General features: G+C 41.5%; 2 protein-coding genes across 2 annotated transcripts; one reads left to right on the top strand and one right to left on the bottom strand.

Annotated features, from left to right (window-relative positions):
* Positions 1–1,280: 1,280 nt before the first annotated feature.
* Positions 1,281–5,142, bottom strand: LOC146986845 (von Hippel-Lindau disease tumor suppressor-like). The gene is made up of 3 exons (XM_085777979.1): positions 4,914–5,142; positions 2,742–2,864; positions 1,281–1,493 (listed from the first exon to the last, which is right to left on the bottom strand). The coding sequence occupies exons 1-3, from the start codon at positions 5,098–5,100 to the stop codon at positions 1,300–1,302; spliced, it is 504 nt and encodes a 167-aa protein (XP_085634105.1). The 5' UTR covers positions 5,101–5,142; the 3' UTR covers positions 1,281–1,299.
* A 3,302-nt stretch (positions 5,143–8,444) lies between these two features.
* Positions 8,445–18,598, top strand: LOC146986844 (vasopressin V2 receptor-like). The gene is made up of 4 exons (XM_085777879.1): positions 8,445–8,828; positions 12,783–12,962; positions 16,425–16,779; positions 18,378–18,598. Exons 1-4 carry the CDS (start codon positions 8,445–8,447, stop codon positions 18,584–18,586), a joined length of 1,128 nt encoding a protein of 375 aa, XP_085634005.1. The 3' UTR covers positions 18,587–18,598.
* Positions 18,599–20,087: the final 1,489 nt, after the last annotated feature.

The following is a 20,087-nucleotide window of genomic DNA, read 5'->3' as shown; positions in this document are numbered from 1 at the left end:
AAAACATATCAGATAGGCATTATGTGTTCAAATTTATACATTTCTCAAGTGGCATCGAGGAATAAATATCAAAATCCTTAGATAAGACTTTAGTATACCAACAATACTTTTCCATAGAAGATACCGAAGCTGCACGTATTAAAGGGAAATGCTGCAGTTTTATGCTGCAGCCAGAGAGACAGAGTCTAATTAATACGCAGCAAATGTACAAACTCTGGTGTGTGACGTCTCTGCAGCAGCTGTCGACTCGCTGCATTTCACCTCCTGTGTGGTTCGTTCTTGCGAGTCGTCTGTGTTATTAAAGGGACAGTTCAACATTTTAGCAAACTGGCCCATTGCCATAATCCCTATAGTTTTAGCAGTAGGTTCGTTACCTTTAATTGTCGGTGCAAGCTATTTTTAGGCCACGCTATGAGATAATACAACACAATGTTACCAGACAGAGTTGTTTTAGAGGTAGAGTTGTAAAGGGGTGGAAAACTTTCCATGGGAAGGTAAGCTGGGGAATTTGGGAAATATTCCAAATTGGAAACTTTCCATGGGAATTATGGAAATTTATGGGAATTATGGAAATGTATGGGAATTATTGGGAATTAACTGGAAATTGGGGGTAATTAATTTAGACAAACTGGATCATATCCAAACATAAATGTAAATTTTTTGTTTTGTCATACGCAGACATCCATGCAAAATAATATAATTAAAAAACATTTCAACAGATTTATTTTGTGAGTAGAAGTTTATCAAGTTTTAATTCTTGTATGAACAATCAATTATTTTACTGAACCACAAAAACATGAATGTTGAGTAAAGTTTTACTCACCCCCCTAAATTTCGGATTTATTCCCGTTTATCCCCATATATTCCCATTAATTCCCATATATTCCCGTTAATTCCCATGAAAAGTTTCCAACTTGGAAAATTCCCGGAATTTTGCAACCCTATTTAGAGGTAAATTCATGCAAAACCACTGATGCACGTTGCCTTCAGGGACAGTTTTTCATCAACAGTCTCTGTATTTCCCTCTAAAACAACTCTGTGTGGTAACGTTGTGTTATTATCTCATAGCGTGGTGAATGTGCAGCTCACAACTTGTCCACCAGAGCGTTGTGGAGTTGTTGGATTGTGTATTTGATGAGTTTGATGAGGGAAACCAAAGAAATCCCATAATGAGCCTCCGTAGCGTAGCTCTGGGCAGCTCACGGCTCTGCTCCGCCGTTCTAAAAACAGCTTGCACCGACAAGCCAAAATGTTGGTTGTACTTCAGATAGTTGTGCAGCTCGGTGGGTGTGATGGGTCTCACTCCTCCTGGCCCTGGATCCTCTCCAGCAGGTGCTGCTCCACCCTGTGGTTGATGCGCTGCAGGTCCTTCAGCGCGCCGGGCTCGTCCTCCAGCTCCTCGTGGAGGCAGCGGGCGATCTCCAGCCGCCGGTAATCCTCCGCTCGCACCAGGCGCCGGATCACCTGCAGGGCCCGGTCCTTCAGGCTGAACACTGGAGAAACCAAAACAAACACACGTTCACAACTTGCTCATCTAATCTAATCAACTGTAATGCTGCCACACATCAACACAAAAAAGAGAGAAGATTACTGTAAATCAAACTGTGTGTGTTCTCACAGAGATGTGTTTGGTTTTTATTGCCACAATCAACACGGTGTGAAATCACAAGTTACTGAAACATTCACACACTCAGCCCAACACGGCGCTTCAGACAGCAGCCGGTCTCTGTGGCACATGACCTCATTATTTCAGCTACACACACACTGAATTATAACGCCTGATAATCCACATTTTATGATATTTTATAGAGCTGCAACAATTAATCGATTAATCAAACAATAATCAATTATTAAATTAATTGTCAACTATTAAAAGTCCAGATTCTCTGATTCCAGCTTCTTAAATGTGAATATTTCTGGTTTCTTTGTTCCTTTATGACAATAAACTGAGTCTCTCTTTGGTTTGTGGACAAAACAAGACATTAGAGGACGATGTCGTCTGGTGGTTTGAGAAACACTGGTTGATATTTTTCAACATTTTTTAACGTTTTATTGACCAAACAACTAATTGATTAATTGTTTAATTAATCAACAGATTAATCGATAATGAAATTAATTGTTAGTTGCAGCCCTGATATTCTAAGGGGGGGCTGTTGGGGCTGTTGGGGCTGTTGGGGCTGTTGGGGCTGTTTGGGCTGTTGGGGCTGTTGGGGCTGTTGGGGCTGTTGGGGCTGTTGGGGCTGTTGGGGCTGTTGGGGCTGTTGGGGCTGTTTGGGCTGTTGGGGCTGTTGGGGCTGTTGGGGCTGTTGGGGCTGTTGGGGCTGTTGGGGCTGTTGGGGCTGTTTGTATCTTGCTGGTTGAACAGTTTTTGACCGTGACGTGTCGTTGTGTGGCGTCTGGTGCCACCGTGTTTACGGTATTTTTGATTCATATTTGAACTTTTGTTTAAAAAGGACTTGGAATTGTTCACAATAAATGTTGGTTATCATTGAAACTTTGTTTGGACCCACACACGCACGCACGCACGCACGCACGCACACGTCATCAACCAGCCACAGATCAGCGATGTGACTTTCTTTTATTTGGGTTTTGGAAAGAGAAGAGCACAAAACCTTTTATCTGCTTTTATTTAACGCAGCGTGTTTTAAAAAAGATAGACCAGAATCTACCAGCATGACTAGATAAAACTAATACTACATCTACTTTATTGCTAATATTTAAAGGTATTTGGCTAATCTTACCTGGTAAAGTGATGTTAACAAACGTTGCGTTTCCTCCCTCTGCTGGTTGAGGGAGAAACAGCTCTTTGCTGTTCACCTTCAGCGGGTCGTCGGTCTCTGCATCCCTGAACATCCAGGGGTGACCTGAGAGGAGCCGAGGCAGACCAGACCTTTAAACAGCAGCTTCACTACACAACCAACACCTTTTAAATAGGAATTCACACCCAATCAAGACCTGGACTACATGATGTACAGTACATAGGGTCATGTGTTCTGCTGCCTGTCACGTTCATATGGGTCGGCCAAAACCTGACACACAGAACAACGCTTATTCTAACACTTCCCACACGCAAATCTAATATCGGTGCATCTCAATAAATTAGAATATCATGGAAAAGTGAAAATGTAAGAGAAAAACATACAGTATATAAACAGAGTATAGAATATATATATATATATATATAGAGAGAGAGATTTTTTTATATGAATGCTAGTTTTATAAAGTTGAATGCATAAATTAAATATATAACAGTGTTTTCTCTAACTTTTTTGTACATCAAGGACCCTAAATTGACACAAATTAGACCACAGACCCCCATTGGACAAAATTTTGAAGCAAACACCAGATACACAAATATTTGTTACGAGACTGAATAACGTTACTTTTATTAGTCCATATACGTTCAAATTATATGTTATAAACTATTATCATTTTAGGAAAAAATTTAAAGAAATGTCTTGAAAAAAAATTGGTAAAATTTTGAAAAGTTGGGGAACCCCTTGAACCCTCTCAAGGACCCTTGGGGGTCCCCGGACCCCACTTTGAGAACCATTGTAATATAATATATGGCTGTAACATGTTCCACCACTATGAAGAATCATATTTTCAACACTTACACATTTTTACCATTAGTTTCTGTGTGTGTTGTTAACTTATATCTTCATATTTATGTGTAAATACGAAGGCGACATAAACAGCAACATCTCCCTTGACATTAGGACACATACAGCTCTGGAATTTTCTTGAAATAAATGCTCTAAAAAAGACAATATTTTTATTTCCAATTTGGGAGAAATTTTGTCAGTAGGTTATAGAATGAAACAAAAGTGTTCATTTTACTCAAACACATGGCTATGAATAGTAAAACCAGAGGAACTGATCATTTTGAAGTGTGAATAGTGTATAGCTGTAACATGTTCCACCAATATGAAGAATTATAGATATTTTCAACACATACATTTTAGTTTCTGTGTGTGTTGTTAACTTATATCTTCATTTATGTGTGATTCTATAATAAAGGCGACATAAACAGCAACATCTATGTCAGATATCACATGATCTTCCACATTAGTTATTATATAAATACAAAGCCCCTGCTGACTGGAATAATCTCCCTGGTTCAATTAGGTCCAGATATCCTCTTTTCATCTTTTTAAATCATCATTGTTCACCTACTTTCAAACACCCTGCTCCTGTCTGTGATGTAACGTCCCTCTGACAGGAAGTGTAACTTATCTAATCAATTGTTGTATTTATTTTATCTCACTTATTTATATTTATTTTTATTTTTTACTGGTGTGTTGTACGGGGGGAGCCAGGATTGATAGAGCATCGTAGTGTGTGAGTGTGTGTGAATGGGCGTCTGTGTCTCTATATTGTATCATGTGTTTGTTGTTTTTGTTTTTTGTCTGTTTGTTTGTTCTGCTTAGTATGTTACTATGTACTATGTATGTTTGTATTTCCGTTGTTCTCCAAAGTTCAGTTCTCCAAAACTGTGGAACAATCTGCCTCAGCACATCAGACAGGCCTCCTCTCTGTCTGTTTTTAAATCCCACCTTAAGACCCACCTATTCTCCCTGGCTTTTAACGCCCAGTAGGAAGCTGACTTCATTTATTTTATTTTAATGATTTTATTTATTTGTTTTTATTTGATTTTACTGTGTTTTATTTTTTTATCTCATTGATTTTAATTCTGTTTTATCTTATTGTGTCTATTGTTTTATTGTGCTTCTGTTATGTTACACTTATTGTATTTTTATCTTGCTGTGCAGCACTTTGGAAACCTTGTGTTTGTTTAAATCGTGCTATATAAATAAAATTGGATTGGATGGCACATCTCAAGGAGCTATCCTGTAAAATAAAGTCAAATAAAGTCAAATTATTGAGGTGATAAAAAGCTCCTTCTTCTTTACCGACGAACGTGTTCATCCTGCGGCCAGCCCCCGGCTGCAGCTCCGCGTAGGGCGTCGGTTCCCCCCGGTAGTTGATCCACAGCGGCCGCACCACCCGGGGGGTCCGGTTACAGAACACCGCGTGGACCTGGACCTGGTCGTTCAGGGAGCGGACCAGAGGCAGAGACGGGTCCCCCTGCTGAGGCATCGGGACCGGGTTCGAGCTCCGAGAGAAGCTAACTCAACGTACCGTTAGTTAGCAACGAGCTAACGCTAACACAGACAGCTCCATACAGAAGCCCCTGGGGGAGGAGGGGGGGGGTTGGCGGGTTGGTGAGCTGTCACAGAGTCGCTCCACTTAGTAATTAATTAATTATATCTTTAAAAAAATAAAACCAAAGACTTTAAAGTTCTGGAGTGAATCCGCAGCGAGGAACTGGTTCTCCTCTTCCAGCTTCTTCTCAACGAGCTCCTCTGTCTGTTTACATTTTCTCTTCCGGTAAAACAGTGACGCGTCACAGTCTGTTCTGTTCTGTGATTGGCCGAGCGAGGCAGCGACGCACGACAACGTCACGGCGTCACTGAAGTTACGTTTCATACGTGACTGTTGGAATTTACTTCTCTCTCTTCCTTCTTCTTTAGGCTGTTTTACAATCAAAAAGGCACATGTCATAACTTTCTGAGAAAACAGTTTGCAAAGACTGAAGATGAAGATCAAAAACAACAAAATAAGAAAAAATAAAAAATAAATAACAGAATACTACAGACACAATAAGTGGTCAATCAGGATTTTTATTTATTTATAGGCTATAATACCATTTCTTTTCGTCATGAAGCAAATGTTGCAGTGTTTTTCTCAACGGTTTTTTTCTTAACACTGGAATATGTGTCGTTTTTTATTAAAACGACATATATGAAGCAAAATAAATTAAATTGTTGTTCCCAAACTCTGTCCTTTTTGTCCTCCAATTGAATATCAACTTTAATACCCTCATGTTTTAGCATTGGAATACTTTGACCATTGTAAATGATCCAGTACTGGAAGGAGTCTGAGTTACAGAAAGTAGGCTACAACTATTTCGATCAGAGGCTATGTTGGAAGTAGGCTATTATCAATCAATCTATCAATCTATCAATCAATCAATCAATCAATCAATCAATCAATCAATCAATCAATCAATCAATCAATCAATCAATCAATCAACCAATCTATCTATCTATCTATCTATCTATCTATCTATCTATCTATCTATCTATCTATCTATCTATCTAAGAAAAAAATTCCCAACTTTGTGTTGCCAGGTTGGTGAGATTGAGAATCCTCCTCCGGCATCATGAAACTTCAAACTCTTTTTATGAATGTCCTCCCATACAAAACCATCATGTCTGCACTTTTCAATCTCATTAACGTCTTTAACACAGTTTTTCACCTCTTTTCTTTGTCATAAATCACTTCGTCATTACAGTAATTAGCCCATTAATAAACCGTGACCTGTCTCTCAATTTTAAAACAGGATTTAGCCATCAGCAAAAAACTCTTTAAATATTAAAACACCATCAAAGTCACTGTATCTCATTAATAAGCTACTGAACATTTTTTATTCTGAAAATCGATCTGCTCCAGAAAAAAGTGGGGAAAGAAAAAGCTATTGATCACAATCTGCAGTCTTTGTTTCCTTGTGAAGAATGAAGCTGCCACCGTCTGCACGCAGCAGTGAATGAATGAATGAATGAATGAATGAATGGATGGAGGCTCCACCCAGCTGCATCATCCTCTTATAAACCCCGCAGCCTCCTCTCTCCTCCTCTCCAGAGATGATCAGCTCCTCGGCGGCTCCACTTCAGCCTCAGGGACGCGACTACTGATAAAGGTAAAGGAATAAAAACAGAAACTTTTCCTCTATCTACTTATAATGTATAGCTGCAGTTGTCTATGGAGATTCTCATTCATCCAGGTCGTCGTTTCTTTCTTTTCTGGGCAAACTGAATCGTGCAACTGGACTGTATTAGTCTGGGAAGACGTTTCTCCTCTGATCCACGGGGCTTCATCATCAGTTCTTATACAACAAGTCTCACTAGTTGGACACAGACAGTGGAGAGACCCAGGTGTTTAACCTCTGGTGCTGGTTTCACTGGACCATGGGCCAGTCGCCAGCTGCTAAACGAGTCGTTAGAGGTTGAGTCGTTCATTAGAGCCAGGTGGAACCAGTTGTCCAACTAGTGCGGACTATTTTTTTTTTTTTTTTTTTTTATTGAAGAATTATTAGTTGGGATGTAGATTGTGAAATGAGGGATGAGAGGGTTAAAAATAAAAATGGAATAATGTCAACAGGTTCACATTAGGTTACATAGTATGACAGGCAGGAGAAGACGAAGAATAATTTTATGTTAGGCAAACACAGGTCTATTCAAAAACGTGGAAACAGAGAGAATAGTGCTATGGTCTTTATATTATATTATATTTATATATTATGGCTTTCTTATTTTCAGATTGACTAATTAGGTTGATGTATTGTTTGATTTCGTTTCTGAAACGGTGAGTGCAAAGTATTTGATTTGTACATTTGCGGTTGTGAATATGAGCTTTGGCTAAAAATAATATCAAATTGATGATATAATATTGGTTTAATTGGGAAGCCATGACTGAAAAGAAACCAAACAATACATGTTGATGGTCCAAAGCAAAGTTTGTGTCGAAATGTTGACGGATAAAAGTAGTTACTAGTGCGGACTAGTGAGACTTGTTGCGTACAAACTGATGATGAAGCCCCGTGGAGAAGAGGAGAAACGTCGATTTGTCATCTGTTCTTTTTGGATGGAACTAGAAGACATGTTTACAGTTTTGACAGGCATCAAGATAAACTTAAAAAAAAAAGATATAATTCTCACTCATGATGAAAAGAAACTTAAGGGAAATGAACTGTTTTTGTTTAATCTTTTTATTTTTACAAGGAAAATATTACATCCATAAAATGCAGATGGTCATCCAAAAAAACAAATTTTTACTTGTTTGAAATAGAAATCAGATGTTATATGCAGCTACTACAAAATGTGAAAGACAGAAAATCTATACAACCCTTGGAATATTATAAATTATTACAAACAACTATATGATTTAATTCAGTAATACCTCTACCTGGCAACCCATTAGAGGGCTGTTGTATCTGCTGCTGTTGTTGTTGTTGATGCCTGTTTGCACAACATTTCACTCAGTTTGTTTCTTGTTTCTATGTGTAGCTGCTGTGGAGTCTATCTATCTATCTATCTATTTATCTATTTATCTATCTATCTATCTATCTATCTATCTATCTATCTATCTATCTATCTATCTATCTATCTATCTATCTATCTATCTATCTATCTATCTATCTATCTATCCCCCTCTCTATTTCTTTCTTTTTTCAAACCCTCTGTCTGTTTTCTCTCTCTTTTTCTTCTTTCTTCTTTCTATCTATCTATCTATCTATCTATAAACCCAATATGTAGCCTATGTATTTGCCCAGAAAAGTAGCTACAGCCTATAAATCTAATATTTTCTGTCCCTCAGGCTCCATGCCGCCTCCTCCTCCTCCTCCTCCTCCTCCTCCTCCTCCCCCTCCCCCTCCTCCTCCTCTCCCTCCTCTCCATCCCCCTCTCCCCCCTCTGAACGCTAGCGGCCCCCTGGACGCGGGGGCCCGGGATGAGGGCCTGGCCCGGGCGGAGATCGCGCTGCTCAGCGTGGTGTTTGTCGTCGCCTCCATCCTGAACAGCGCCGTGCTGCTCGCGCTGTGGCGCCAGCGCAAGCAGCACGTGTCCAGGATGCGCGTGTTCGTGTTCCACCTGTGCCTCGCGGACCTGGTGGTGGCCTTCTTCCAGGTGTGTCCGCAGCTGGTGTGGGAGGTGACGGACCGGTTCGCGGGGCCGGACGCGGTGTGCCGCCTGGTCAAGTACCTGCAGGTATGCGGCTATGGCAAGTCATTTTACAGTAACATTTACAGTAAAAGCCAGACTGGATATGTGTTGTATCAGGGGTACGGTGTACATTTTAGGACATCCTCAGGTGTCAGGCTTCAGCCTCAGACTTTAGATGAAAAGGCATAAGGTCTCAGGAAAACCTCTGTCAGGTGTCCACTAAACAGCCTCCGAAAAAAGACGTCAGACCAAAAGGCATCAGAAAAAAGGCGTCAGACCAAAAGGCAACAGAAAAAAGGCGTCAGAAAAAAGACGTCAGACCAAAAGGCAACAGAAAAAAGGCGTCAGAAAAAAGACGTCAGACCAAAAGGCATCAGAAAAAAGGCGTCAGACCAAAAGGCAACAGAAAAAAGGCGTCAGAAAAAAGACGTCAGACCAAAAGGCAACAGAAAAAAGGCGTCAGAAAAAAGACGTCAGACCAAAAGGCATCAGAAAAAAGGCGTCAGACCAAAAGGCAACAGAAAAAAGGCGTCAGAAAAAAGACGTCAGACCAAAAGGCGTCACAAAAAAAGGCGTCACAAAAAAGTCGTCAGACCAAAAGGCATCAGAAAAAAGGCGTCAGACCAAAAGGCGTCAGACCAAAAGGCATCACAAAAAAGGCATCAGACCAAAAGGCATCAGAAAAAAGGCGTCAGACCAAAAGGCATCAGAAAAAAGGCGTCAGACCAAAAGGCATCAGAAAAAAGGCGTCAGACCAAAAGGCAACAGCTCAGCTCGTTACCGGTGTTGTGTTTCGATGACGTCATTAAATACAGCGATAGATAAATAAATTACTAGTCTGCCCGCTCCAAAAAAAAATGCCTTAACTGAATCAAAGTTTGAAGAAATAAAAATAGTCAGTTTTTAATCTGACATCTTTTTTCTGACGTCCCTAACCCTTTTTACGCCTTTTTTCTGACACCTTTTGGTGTGACGCCTTCTGGTGTGACATCTTTTGGTGTGACGCCTTTTGGTGTGACGCCTTTTTACTGACGCCTTTTTTCTGACGCCTTTTTTCTGATGCCTTTTGGTCTGATGCCTTTTGGTCTGATGCCTTTTGGTCTGACGCCTTTTTTCTGATACCTTTTGGTCTGATGCCTTTTGGTCTGACGCCTTTTGGTCTGACGCCTTTTTTCTGATACCTTTTGGTCTGACGCCTTTTGGTCTGACGCCTTTTTTCTGATGCCTTTTGGTCTGACGCCTTTTTTCTGACGCCTTCTGGTCTGACGCCTTTTTTCTGACGCCTTTTGGTCTGACGCCTTTTTTCTGACGCCTTTTTTCTGATGCCTTTTGGTCTGACGCCTTTTTTCTGATGCCTTTTGGTCTGACGCCTTTTTTCTGATACCTTTTGGTCTGACGCCTTTTTTCTGATACCTTTTGGTCTGACGCCTTTTTTCTGATGCCTTTTGGTCTGACGCCTTTTTTCTGATGCCTTTTGGTCTGACGCCTTTTTTCTGACGCTTTTTTTCTGATACCTTTTGGTCTGACGCCTTTTTTCTGACGCCTTCTGGTCTGACGCCTTTTTTCTGATGCCTTTTGGTCTGACGCCTTTTTTCTGACGCCTTCTGGTCTGACGTCTTTTTTCTGAGGCTGTTTAGTGGACACCTGACAGAGGTTTTCCTGAGACCTTATGCCTTTTCATCTAAAGTCTGAGGCTGAAGCCTGACACCTGAGGATGTCCTAAAATGTACACCGTACAGGGGTTCTCAACTAGTCTCACTCTGGGACCCACATTGTCCCATGGTCATTAAAGCAGAAGTAAGTGATATTTTTGTGTTAATCTAAGTCTTAAATAGTTGTATCTTCCGACAGCAATCACTTCTATAGAGTGTTTGGTCTGAAACACGGGTCTGTCAGTCACTCTGCTCTGCTCTGAGCCCAGGAGAAAACTTTCCTTGTATCCTACAACCTTTATCCAATGAGGAGAGAGAACGGCATAAAGGGGCAGTCCTCTCTGTGTGTGCAGCCAAGGGATGCGCCTGAATGTGGTGGAGGACCAATAGATCCATGACGAGGGCGGGGGCTGCTAACTCCGTCTGCTGACAAGACGTTATGGTGCGTTCAAGGCAACTCGTAACTGGTGTTTTTCCGACCTGTGAAGTGGTACCAGTTCGATCTGGTACGAGTTCACGGGTCAGAAGTTACGAGTGGCCGTTATAGTGACTTTCACAGGTAAAACAGGTCGGAGAAACACGAGTGGGTTGCCTGGAACGCTACAAAGTTGTAAGTCGTGACTTGAAGCTGTAATTTACGATTTCAAAAGCCTACCTGGAACGCAGCATTAGCCAAAACCACCGGATCACTTACTTCTGCTTTAAGTCGCGACCCACTTTTATAGAATTCAAACCAAGAATTTTTTTTAAAGCCTTTAAAAACTCATTTAGCTCTTTATTGAGCAAAGTGCATTTCAGGGCACATGAATGAAACTGAGGAGTTACCATGACAACTGCATGTACGGAAGTGAATAAAAAAATATCAAACTGCACAAAATGGAGACCAACAAAACGATATATTTGACTTCTAATGCATCTCTGCATTCAGAGCATGTTCACTAAAGTGAATAAATAACAAACTGCACAAAATAAAGACCCACAAAACAAAACCAGATTCACTGCATCAGGCCACATTAATAAGAAACGATATCTTTGCATTCAGAGCAAATGGAGCAAATAATAAGAAAGTGAGGAGGAGCATTACAACTGCATGTGTTCACGTGTCTCGTGCCTTTCAAAATAAGTTATTTTTCAAAATAAAAGACATGTCCAACATCAGATGTACATTAAATATTATTTACTTTTTTGACCAGCTGTCCACGACCCATCCAGAACGGGTCTAGACCCATTCTTGGGTCCTGACCCACCAGTTGAGAACCACTGATGTAGATATCTGTAATTCAGTTTTGCCGAGTCAAAAAGAACATTTCAGATATCTGCAACTACATTCTTCCTATATCCACAATTGTCATTTCAGATATCCACGTTCTTCCTAGGACAAATGACGTCACTTCCAGTTTGAGATATCTACAATTTGATTCGGACTAGTCATAATTCCAGTTCAAGATATCTTTAATTCACTTCAATTAAAGATATCTAGCTACATGTCCCTTTTCGGATATCTTAAATTAAGTTTTGACTAGGCGAAATGACGATGTAGATATCTCAAACTGGAATTCGTACTAGTCGTAATTCAGTTACAGATATCCGTTATTCACAAAGCGGATGTGCAGGTATGGCAACAAGCCATTTTAACATTTAAAAGCCAGACTGGATATGTGATATCTGTAATTCAGTTTTGCAGAGTCAAAAAGAACATTTCAGATATCTTCAACTACATTCTTCCCTAGGACAAATGACGTCACTTTTGCCGTTCATGTGTATGGGGTTTGTCATTACAGATATCTACAATTCAGTTGCAGATATCCACTATGTGAATTACAGATATCTGTAACTGAATTACGACTAGTAGCTTATACTAGTTCCAGTTTGAGATAGCTACAGTTTGATTCTGACTAGTCATAATTCCAGTTCTAGATATCTTTAATTCACCTCAGTTAAAGATATCTACATGTCCCTGTTCAGATATCTGTAATTAAGTTTTGACTAGTCAGAATCAAGTTGTAGATATCTGTAACTGGAATTAGTATAAGCTACTAGTCGTAATTCAGTTACAGACATCTGTAATTCACATAGTGGATATCTGCAACTGAATTGTAGATATCTGTAATGACAAACCCCATACACATGAATGGTTACAGTGAAGGAAGAACGTAGTTGTGGATCTGAAATGTTCTTTTTGACAAGAGGCAAAACTGAATTACAGATATCTTGAATAAAAAATCCAACTATTCAAAATGTAGTTAGTTACGACCAGTCAGAAAGACGTTGTTGATATCTACAATGTTAATTCCGGATAGTCAAACTTAGCTTTTAAATGTTAAATCCGCTTGCCGTGTTATTTCAGGTGCTGGGCATGTTCTCGTCCACCTACATGGTGGTGGTGATGACGCTGGACCGGCACCAGGCCGTCTGCAACCCCATGGTCAAGTTCCAGCGCGCGCGCTCCCGGCTGAACGTGCCGGTGTGCGCGGCGTGGGGCGCCAGCCTGCTGGGCAGCCTCCCGCAGGTCTTCATCTTCTCACAGGTATTTGTTATGTTTTTGTACTTTATCTTATACCTGATCTCAATTTTGCACTTTCCTCCTCAACTGACCTCTGGCTAAGCCCCGCCCCCTTTTTGGAGACAGAAAGAATCAATATCATCTCAAAGTCACTAAAACTTAAAGCAGAAGTCAGGTGAATGTTTGTGTTAATCTAAGTCTTAAATAGTTGTATCTTCCAACAGCAATCACTTCTATAGAGTGTTTGGTCTGAAACACGGGTCTGTCAGTCACTCTGCTCTGCTCTGAGCCCAGGAGAAAACTTTCCTTGTATCTAGAGCACTGGAAAAGAGAGCAACGACACCACCATTGACTCCTGTGGTAAGGGTTTAGGGGTTTAAGGGTTTAGGGTTTAAGGGTTTAAGGGTTTAGGGTTTAAGGGTTTAAGGGTTTAAGGGTTTAGGGTTTAAGGGTTTAAGAGTTTAAGGGTTTAAGGGTTTAAGGGTTTAGGGTTTAAGGGTTTAAGGGTTTAGGGGTTTAAGGGTTTAAGGGTTTAAGGGTTTAAGGGTTTAAGAGTTTAAGGGTTTAAGGGTTTAAGGGTTTTGTGCCCCTAGTGGCAGGATATGGGTATTGCAACAGCGCCCAGAAAACCCATTCACTCCAATGTATGTGTGTTGCCCACTGGCTGGTAAATTGATGAAAACGGCCGTGTTTTTGTTTTCAGGTGTCTCGGTCATATCAAACTATACTTAGAATTTGTTTATTACAAAATGTAGATTGAAACATTAAGGGCCCGTGTCCACCAGACGTGTTTTCAGCTCTGGGCGTCTACTTTCCATTCAAACCCTATTGAGTCGGCGCTCACAGCGCTCAGCGCCCTCGGCGCTCCGCTTGCTTCTTTTTGTCGCGGCGCTCAGAGCGCTTCGAGTTGAAATCTGTTCAACTTTTAGAACAGCGCTGCGCTCGTCAATGTCACTTTTCCCCGCACTGACCAATCAGAATCAAGAAGGGGCGGTACATACGTTACCACAGCAACACAGCGGAGACGTGGCTCGGTTTATATCATGACCCACACTTGTATTGAAGGTAGGCCGACCTCAGGGTCCATGTCAAAAGCTGCTGCTGATGCTGTTGTGTATTTCTGACACTCGTTGTAGTGTTTACATTAAACAAGGCCGGAACACGGAAGTGTCAGAGGACTCGTTTTGTAACCTAGCAACAGCTGCACTCTGACGAGGGAGAGAGAGCGCTAAGCGCTGGGAAAGCAGCGCTGAGAGGCTGTCAGCGCTGAAAACGCGTCTGGTGGACACGGCCCCTAATGTAGACAACTTTTTTTTTTGTTTGTTTTTTTTTACTCTCCTATGTGTTAATGTTTATCTGTAAAGGATCCTCAATGATGCTATTAACGTGGTGATCTATAAATGTCCTTAAATTATTGAAAACACCACACTTTTTTTTCAGTTCTTGGGCACTTTTACAAAACCCATATTCCTCCACCAGGAGGCGCTGCCATTGGACCAACGCGTGGTCGTTACTCTCTTTTCCAGTGCTCTAGTTGTATCCTACAACCTTTATCCAATGAGGAGAGAGAACGGCATAAAGGGGCAGTCCTCTCTGTGTGTGCAGCCAAGGGATGCACGTAAATGTGGTGACGTAGGGACGAGGGCGGGGACTGCTAACTCCATCTGCTGACAGGAAGTTAGACAAAACCACCGGATTGCTTACTCCTGCTTTAAAATGTAAAGAAAAAAACATATGAAAACGAATGAAAACTGACCAACTGCAATGCATTTCAATGGACGTGGAAGCAGAGAATGTCCCAGTGTATGGGCTAGCTATGAGCACTGTGATTGGCTCATCGCGTTTGGGGGCGTGGCTTAGCCAGAGGTCAAACTGTATGTATGCTTGTGTATGTGATTGTGGTTAGAGCACTGGAAAAGAGAGTAACGACAGCATCGGTCCAATGGCAGCGCCTCCTGGTGGAGGAATATGGGTTTTACTAAAGAACTGACATCTCTGCATTGTTGGTGAATGAGCAGTGTGGTGTTTTCAATAATTTAAGGACATTTATAGATCACCCACGTTAATAGCATCATTGAGGATCCTTTACAGATAAACATTAACACATAGGCTAGTAAAAAAAACAGTTGTCTACATGAATGTTTCAATCTACATTTTGTAATAAACTAATTCTAAGTATAATCTGATATGACCAAGACACCTAAAAACAAAAACACGGCCGTTTTCATCAATTTACCAGCCAGTGGGCAACACACATACATTGGAGTGAATGGGTTTTCTGGGTGCTTTTGCAATACCCATATCCTGCCACTAGGGGCACAAAACCCTTAAACCCTTAAACCCTTAAACCCTTAAACCCTAAACCCTTAAACCCTTAAACCCTTAAACCCTGAACCCTTAAACCCTTAAACCCTTAAACCCTTAAACCCTTAAACTCTTAAACCCTTAAACCCTTAAACCCTTAAACTCTTAAACCCTTAAACCCTTAAACCCTTAAACCCTTAAACCCTGAACCCTTAAACCCTTAAACCCTTAAACCCTTAAACCCTTACCACGGGAGTCAGTGGTGGTGTCCTTACTCTCTTTTCCAGTGCTCTAGTTGATACCTAGTGTCAGAGTTACATGTACCCCATGAACACCGTTTGACCATTTAAAACTTAAAATGTCAAGAAAAAACATATGAAAACCAATGAAAACTGACTAACTGCAATGCATTTCAATGGACGTGGAAGCAGAGAATGTCCCAGTGTATGGGCTAGCTATGTGCACTGTGATTGGCTCATCGCATTTGGGGGCGTGGCTTAGCTGTAGGTCAATTGTATGTATTAGGGATGTCACAATTACTTGTTTTCACAATTAATCGTGGTATTAAACGCCACAATTAATTGATCGTAAAGATTCCTATTATTATTATGTCAGAACCATATCGGCAGATGTGCTCCAAAATAAAGGTAAATGCACAGATACTGGTCCATTTACCTAACGTAACATTGAACTGGTAGGAATTTAAATGTTAGCGTGTCATTTGTATTTTTAAAAAACAACAAAATAAAACAAAATTTTTTTAAAATAAACGTAAATTTGGTCTAGATGACAATTTATGACCTGCATATTTCAAACATTTCCCCTGGGGAATTAATAATTGGTCATATATTAATAGATACTTGAAATATTTTGTGTAAACAATGAGTAAAGTAATTATATTTTGACTATATTTGATTTGACACATTCATAGTGTTGTGAAATTAATTAATGCATAATAATCGTGATAATCGTAATACCGTGATCATTTCTCTGACAATAATCGTACCAAGAGAATCTCTAATGGTGACGTCCCTAGTGTGTCTGCTTGTGTATGTGGTTGTGGTGTTGAGCTGTAGAAACAGAACTGCCCTGTGGGGTAAATAAAGTCGTCTGTAGAAACAGAACTGCCCTGTGGGGTAAATAAATATAATATAATATATATAATAAGTCATGTGACCCCAGGTGGAGGTGGCGCCCGGCGTGCACGACTGCTGGGCGAGCTTCGTGCAGCCGTGGGGGCTGCAGACCTACGTGTCCTGGACCACGCTGGTCATCTTCGTGCTGCCCGTCACCACCGTGGTCGTGTGCCAGGTGCGTATCTGCCGCGCCGTCCGGACCAACCTGCAGCAGCGCGGCCAGCGGGGGGGGGCCGGGGGGCCGCTGCCCTCCAGGGCCAGCGGGGGGGCCGGCATGTCCAAGGCCCGGGTCAAGACGCTGAAGATGACGGTGGTGATCGTCCTGGCCTACATCGTGTGCTGGGCGCCGTTCTTCACCGTGCAGCTCTGGTCCGCCTGGGACTCGCACGCGCCCAAAGAAAGTGAGTTAAAAGGATAGTTCACCCAAAATTCAAATTCCCTAACTCATGATCTACTCCCCCTCATGTGGACTCAGGGCTGGGAGAAGTTTCAGAGTCCTCCGTGGCTTCTCTGAGTTACAGGGGGTCTCGGCGTAGCAGTGCATGTCCATATGACGGTTGCTAATGGATACCAACTGTCTTCGTAACAAAAAGACACACCAAAAAACATCCAGATACCTCCATGCTGCTCGTCTGTAATGTCCCTCTTGTCTTGAAGCCCCGACATGCGAAATTGTTCAGAAAAAAATTAAATAAGTCTATATTTTAAGCTTGTTTTGTAGCGGAAGCTTCTTGAAGCTCCTCTTCCTGGTTCGTCAAATTTGGACGAACTGGGAAGAGGATTGAGTGAAATTTCAATTTTGAGTGAACTATTCCTTTAAGTCTAAGTTTCTGACTTGGGTCATTTACTGGGTGTTTAATCTGCTTTCCTGTTTAACTACATTCACTAATTAGGCTGTGAATACAACATATGGTCTCCACATGGACAAGCGAGTCCAGGTGCAGAACAGGAAGAGAAAGAGGAAAAGATGTTTGCACGCCGGTGAATGTTTTACGTAAATGAAAGGTCAACGTGTCGACCTTCTTACCTTCCAGTTAATAAAATGTTTGAGCATTTATTTAATTTCATTTAATTAATTACGCACAAACCCCATGACATGTTACCAGATGTAATGTTGCTTTATTTGAACGTCTTTGACTTGATTTATTTGATTCTTGCTGGAGTGGTACCACTCACTGAAAAGTGCAGAAATTTACATTAAAGAAAAGGAAAAAATGACAATAAATATTTAAAATGCAGAAACAATAGTTTAAAAACTTTAAGAATGAAGAAGAAAGCATTTCAGGTAGTAGTAGGGATAGTATCATGGTGGGGTTGATCTCCAAATAGCCCCTAAGTACTTTAATTGCAGTAGAAGACTCTCTGCACTCCTCCCGTTAGCAACGCCAGCCCATAATAGCCCTGCCCAGAGATTTACAACATACATTGTTGTGAACAGACCCAAAGAAACGGCCTATTTTCACGGCCTAAAAGAGGTTTTACCTGAAAAAAAAAAACACAGTTCCATTGTTCACTATAATATAATTTTTTCCAGCCCTTCAAAGTGCAGGAAAAACACAGTTTTTATTTGGACCTAACCAACTCACGTATCCCTCCGCCCAGGGTTATCGCCCGCCCATCAGCAGTTGGTTAGGTCCAAATAAAAACTGTGTTTTTCCTGGAAAAAATTATATTATAGTGAACAATGGAACTGTGTATTTTTTTTTCAGGTAAAACCTCTTTTAGGCCGTGAAAATAGGCCGTTTCTTTGGGTCCATTCACAACACTGTATGTTGTAAATCTCTGGGCAGGGCTATTATGGGCTGGCGTTGCTAACGGGAGGAGTGCAGAGAGTCTTCTACTGCAATTAAAGTACTTAGGGGCTATTTGGAGATCATACAACCCCACTTTAAAAAACTGCTACTATCCCTTTAAAGATTTGATGACAGCAGAATAAGTTTAAAAGCAGCTGAGTCAGGTTGTTTTAAGTCTGATTGTGACTCCTCTCATCTTCCTGCAGCGGCCACCTTCACCATCCTGATGCTGCTGGCCAGCCTCAACAGCTGTGCCAACCCCTGCATCTACCTGCTGTTCAGCGGCCAGGTGCCCAAGCGGCTGCTGGCGCTGCTGCGGCCGCGTCCGTCCGGCGGGAAGGAGTCGCTGCACGAGGACGCCACGCTGGTCAGCACCGTGTACCTGAGCTTCAAGAACGTCTCCGAGGCCAAATGAAGGAAACTGAACCTGAACACGACGCCTCCGGGGCTCTGAGCTGTGGCTCGTCCTCACGGAGCGGAGACAGACGGAGCTCCAGATGCTGCTGGATGTCGACCGACCGGCGACTAAAACAAACGGTTGTTGAGTGGCAGGGCCGGCCCTAGGATGTTGGTGGCCCCCTAAACAAGGTTTTTGTTTGTGGCCCTGCACTCTAAGCACAAACACCAAATCACTGGTTAAAACTGAACACAGACGTGTTTACTGCCCCACAACGGAAGAACGGGGTAAAACTCCTCTGAGTGCAGTTCTGAGAAAAATGAGTTTAAAGTATTGTTGTTGTCCAGTCAACTGTATTGAACTGAGGATTCTGAAAACTGGTCAAATCCTTGCTTTTGCTTTTGCGAGTAGTATTCTAGCTGTGTAAAAATATTTAACTCAAACTTAACATTTGACCCTTATTTCAGAGTTACCTCTCTGTCTGTGCATTGAGGCTAAATCTAAGCTGGACATACAACACAAGAAAGAGGAAACTAACTCCTATTGGTTCATAATGGCAGCAGCCTGTTGTACAGTAGGACGTGTTGAACATCTATACACAGAGAGAAGAAGGTAACTCATGTTACTGTGTTCTCTCTTGTTGTTTCACCACAGTTTTTGGGAGTTACTGTGAAAACCTCCCGCAAATACATCCCAAATAAGATAACGCTGAGTCAAGATATTTATCCACATGATGTAGCAGAACCTTTAATGTCCCAAAAATGACTAAATCTCATTTTTGACAAAAAATGAGTTACCCCTTCTTGCGCTGTAGGGCAGTTTATGCCCTCTGAGGTTTGAGGCCATTTTCTCCACTTTTACATATTTTCTTAAATGTATCTTTTTAAGATACTTGCAGATGTAACAATACTCCAGTGTTTTATGTCTAAATATTAGAACCTCCGCTGTAAGCACACTGAGGCCAGTTTGTCCTAGAACACTGTAGAAAGAAATAATTTAGGACAAATGCTGGAAATTTGAGGTCTGCTTTTGGAAAAATGTCCAATCCCTTGTGAAAACACTCCTTCAGTCATGAGAATGAACTGTTTTGGTGCTTGAAATAGGATATGAATACAGTAATATATAAGTGTAGAAAACAAGTCTAAAATGACATTTTGTCAGATTGCTTTTTGAGCACAAATGTTGTCATTCTGCCGTTCTATTTTCACCAAATGTCTCTAATGTGAGATAAAAGAAGCTGAATATTGACTTCACATTACATATAAAGCTCATAGCTGCACGTGCAGACCTCAGGATGTTTAAATGACTTGATGAACCCCGGTACCTTTCTGATCATGTGGCCCCCCACCTAACGGCTGTGGCCCTAAACAACCACATAGAGGGTTTATACCAGGGGCCGGGCCTGCTGAGTTGGACTATTATGGGAAAGAAAAGAGTGACTTTTGGTTTGGTTCTTGTTGTTGAGACTGAGACAGAAACAACAGGAGCCGAGAGAGGAGCGACTTCCTCCCAGCGACTG

Source organism: Trachurus japonicus, chromosome 5, assembly GCF_045865225.1.
Source record: "Trachurus japonicus isolate A0001 chromosome 5, Traja_1.0".
Lineage (NCBI taxonomy): Eukaryota > Metazoa > Chordata > Actinopteri > Carangiformes > Carangidae > Trachurus > Trachurus japonicus.
This window is presented reverse-complemented; position numbering and strand designations above follow the sequence as displayed.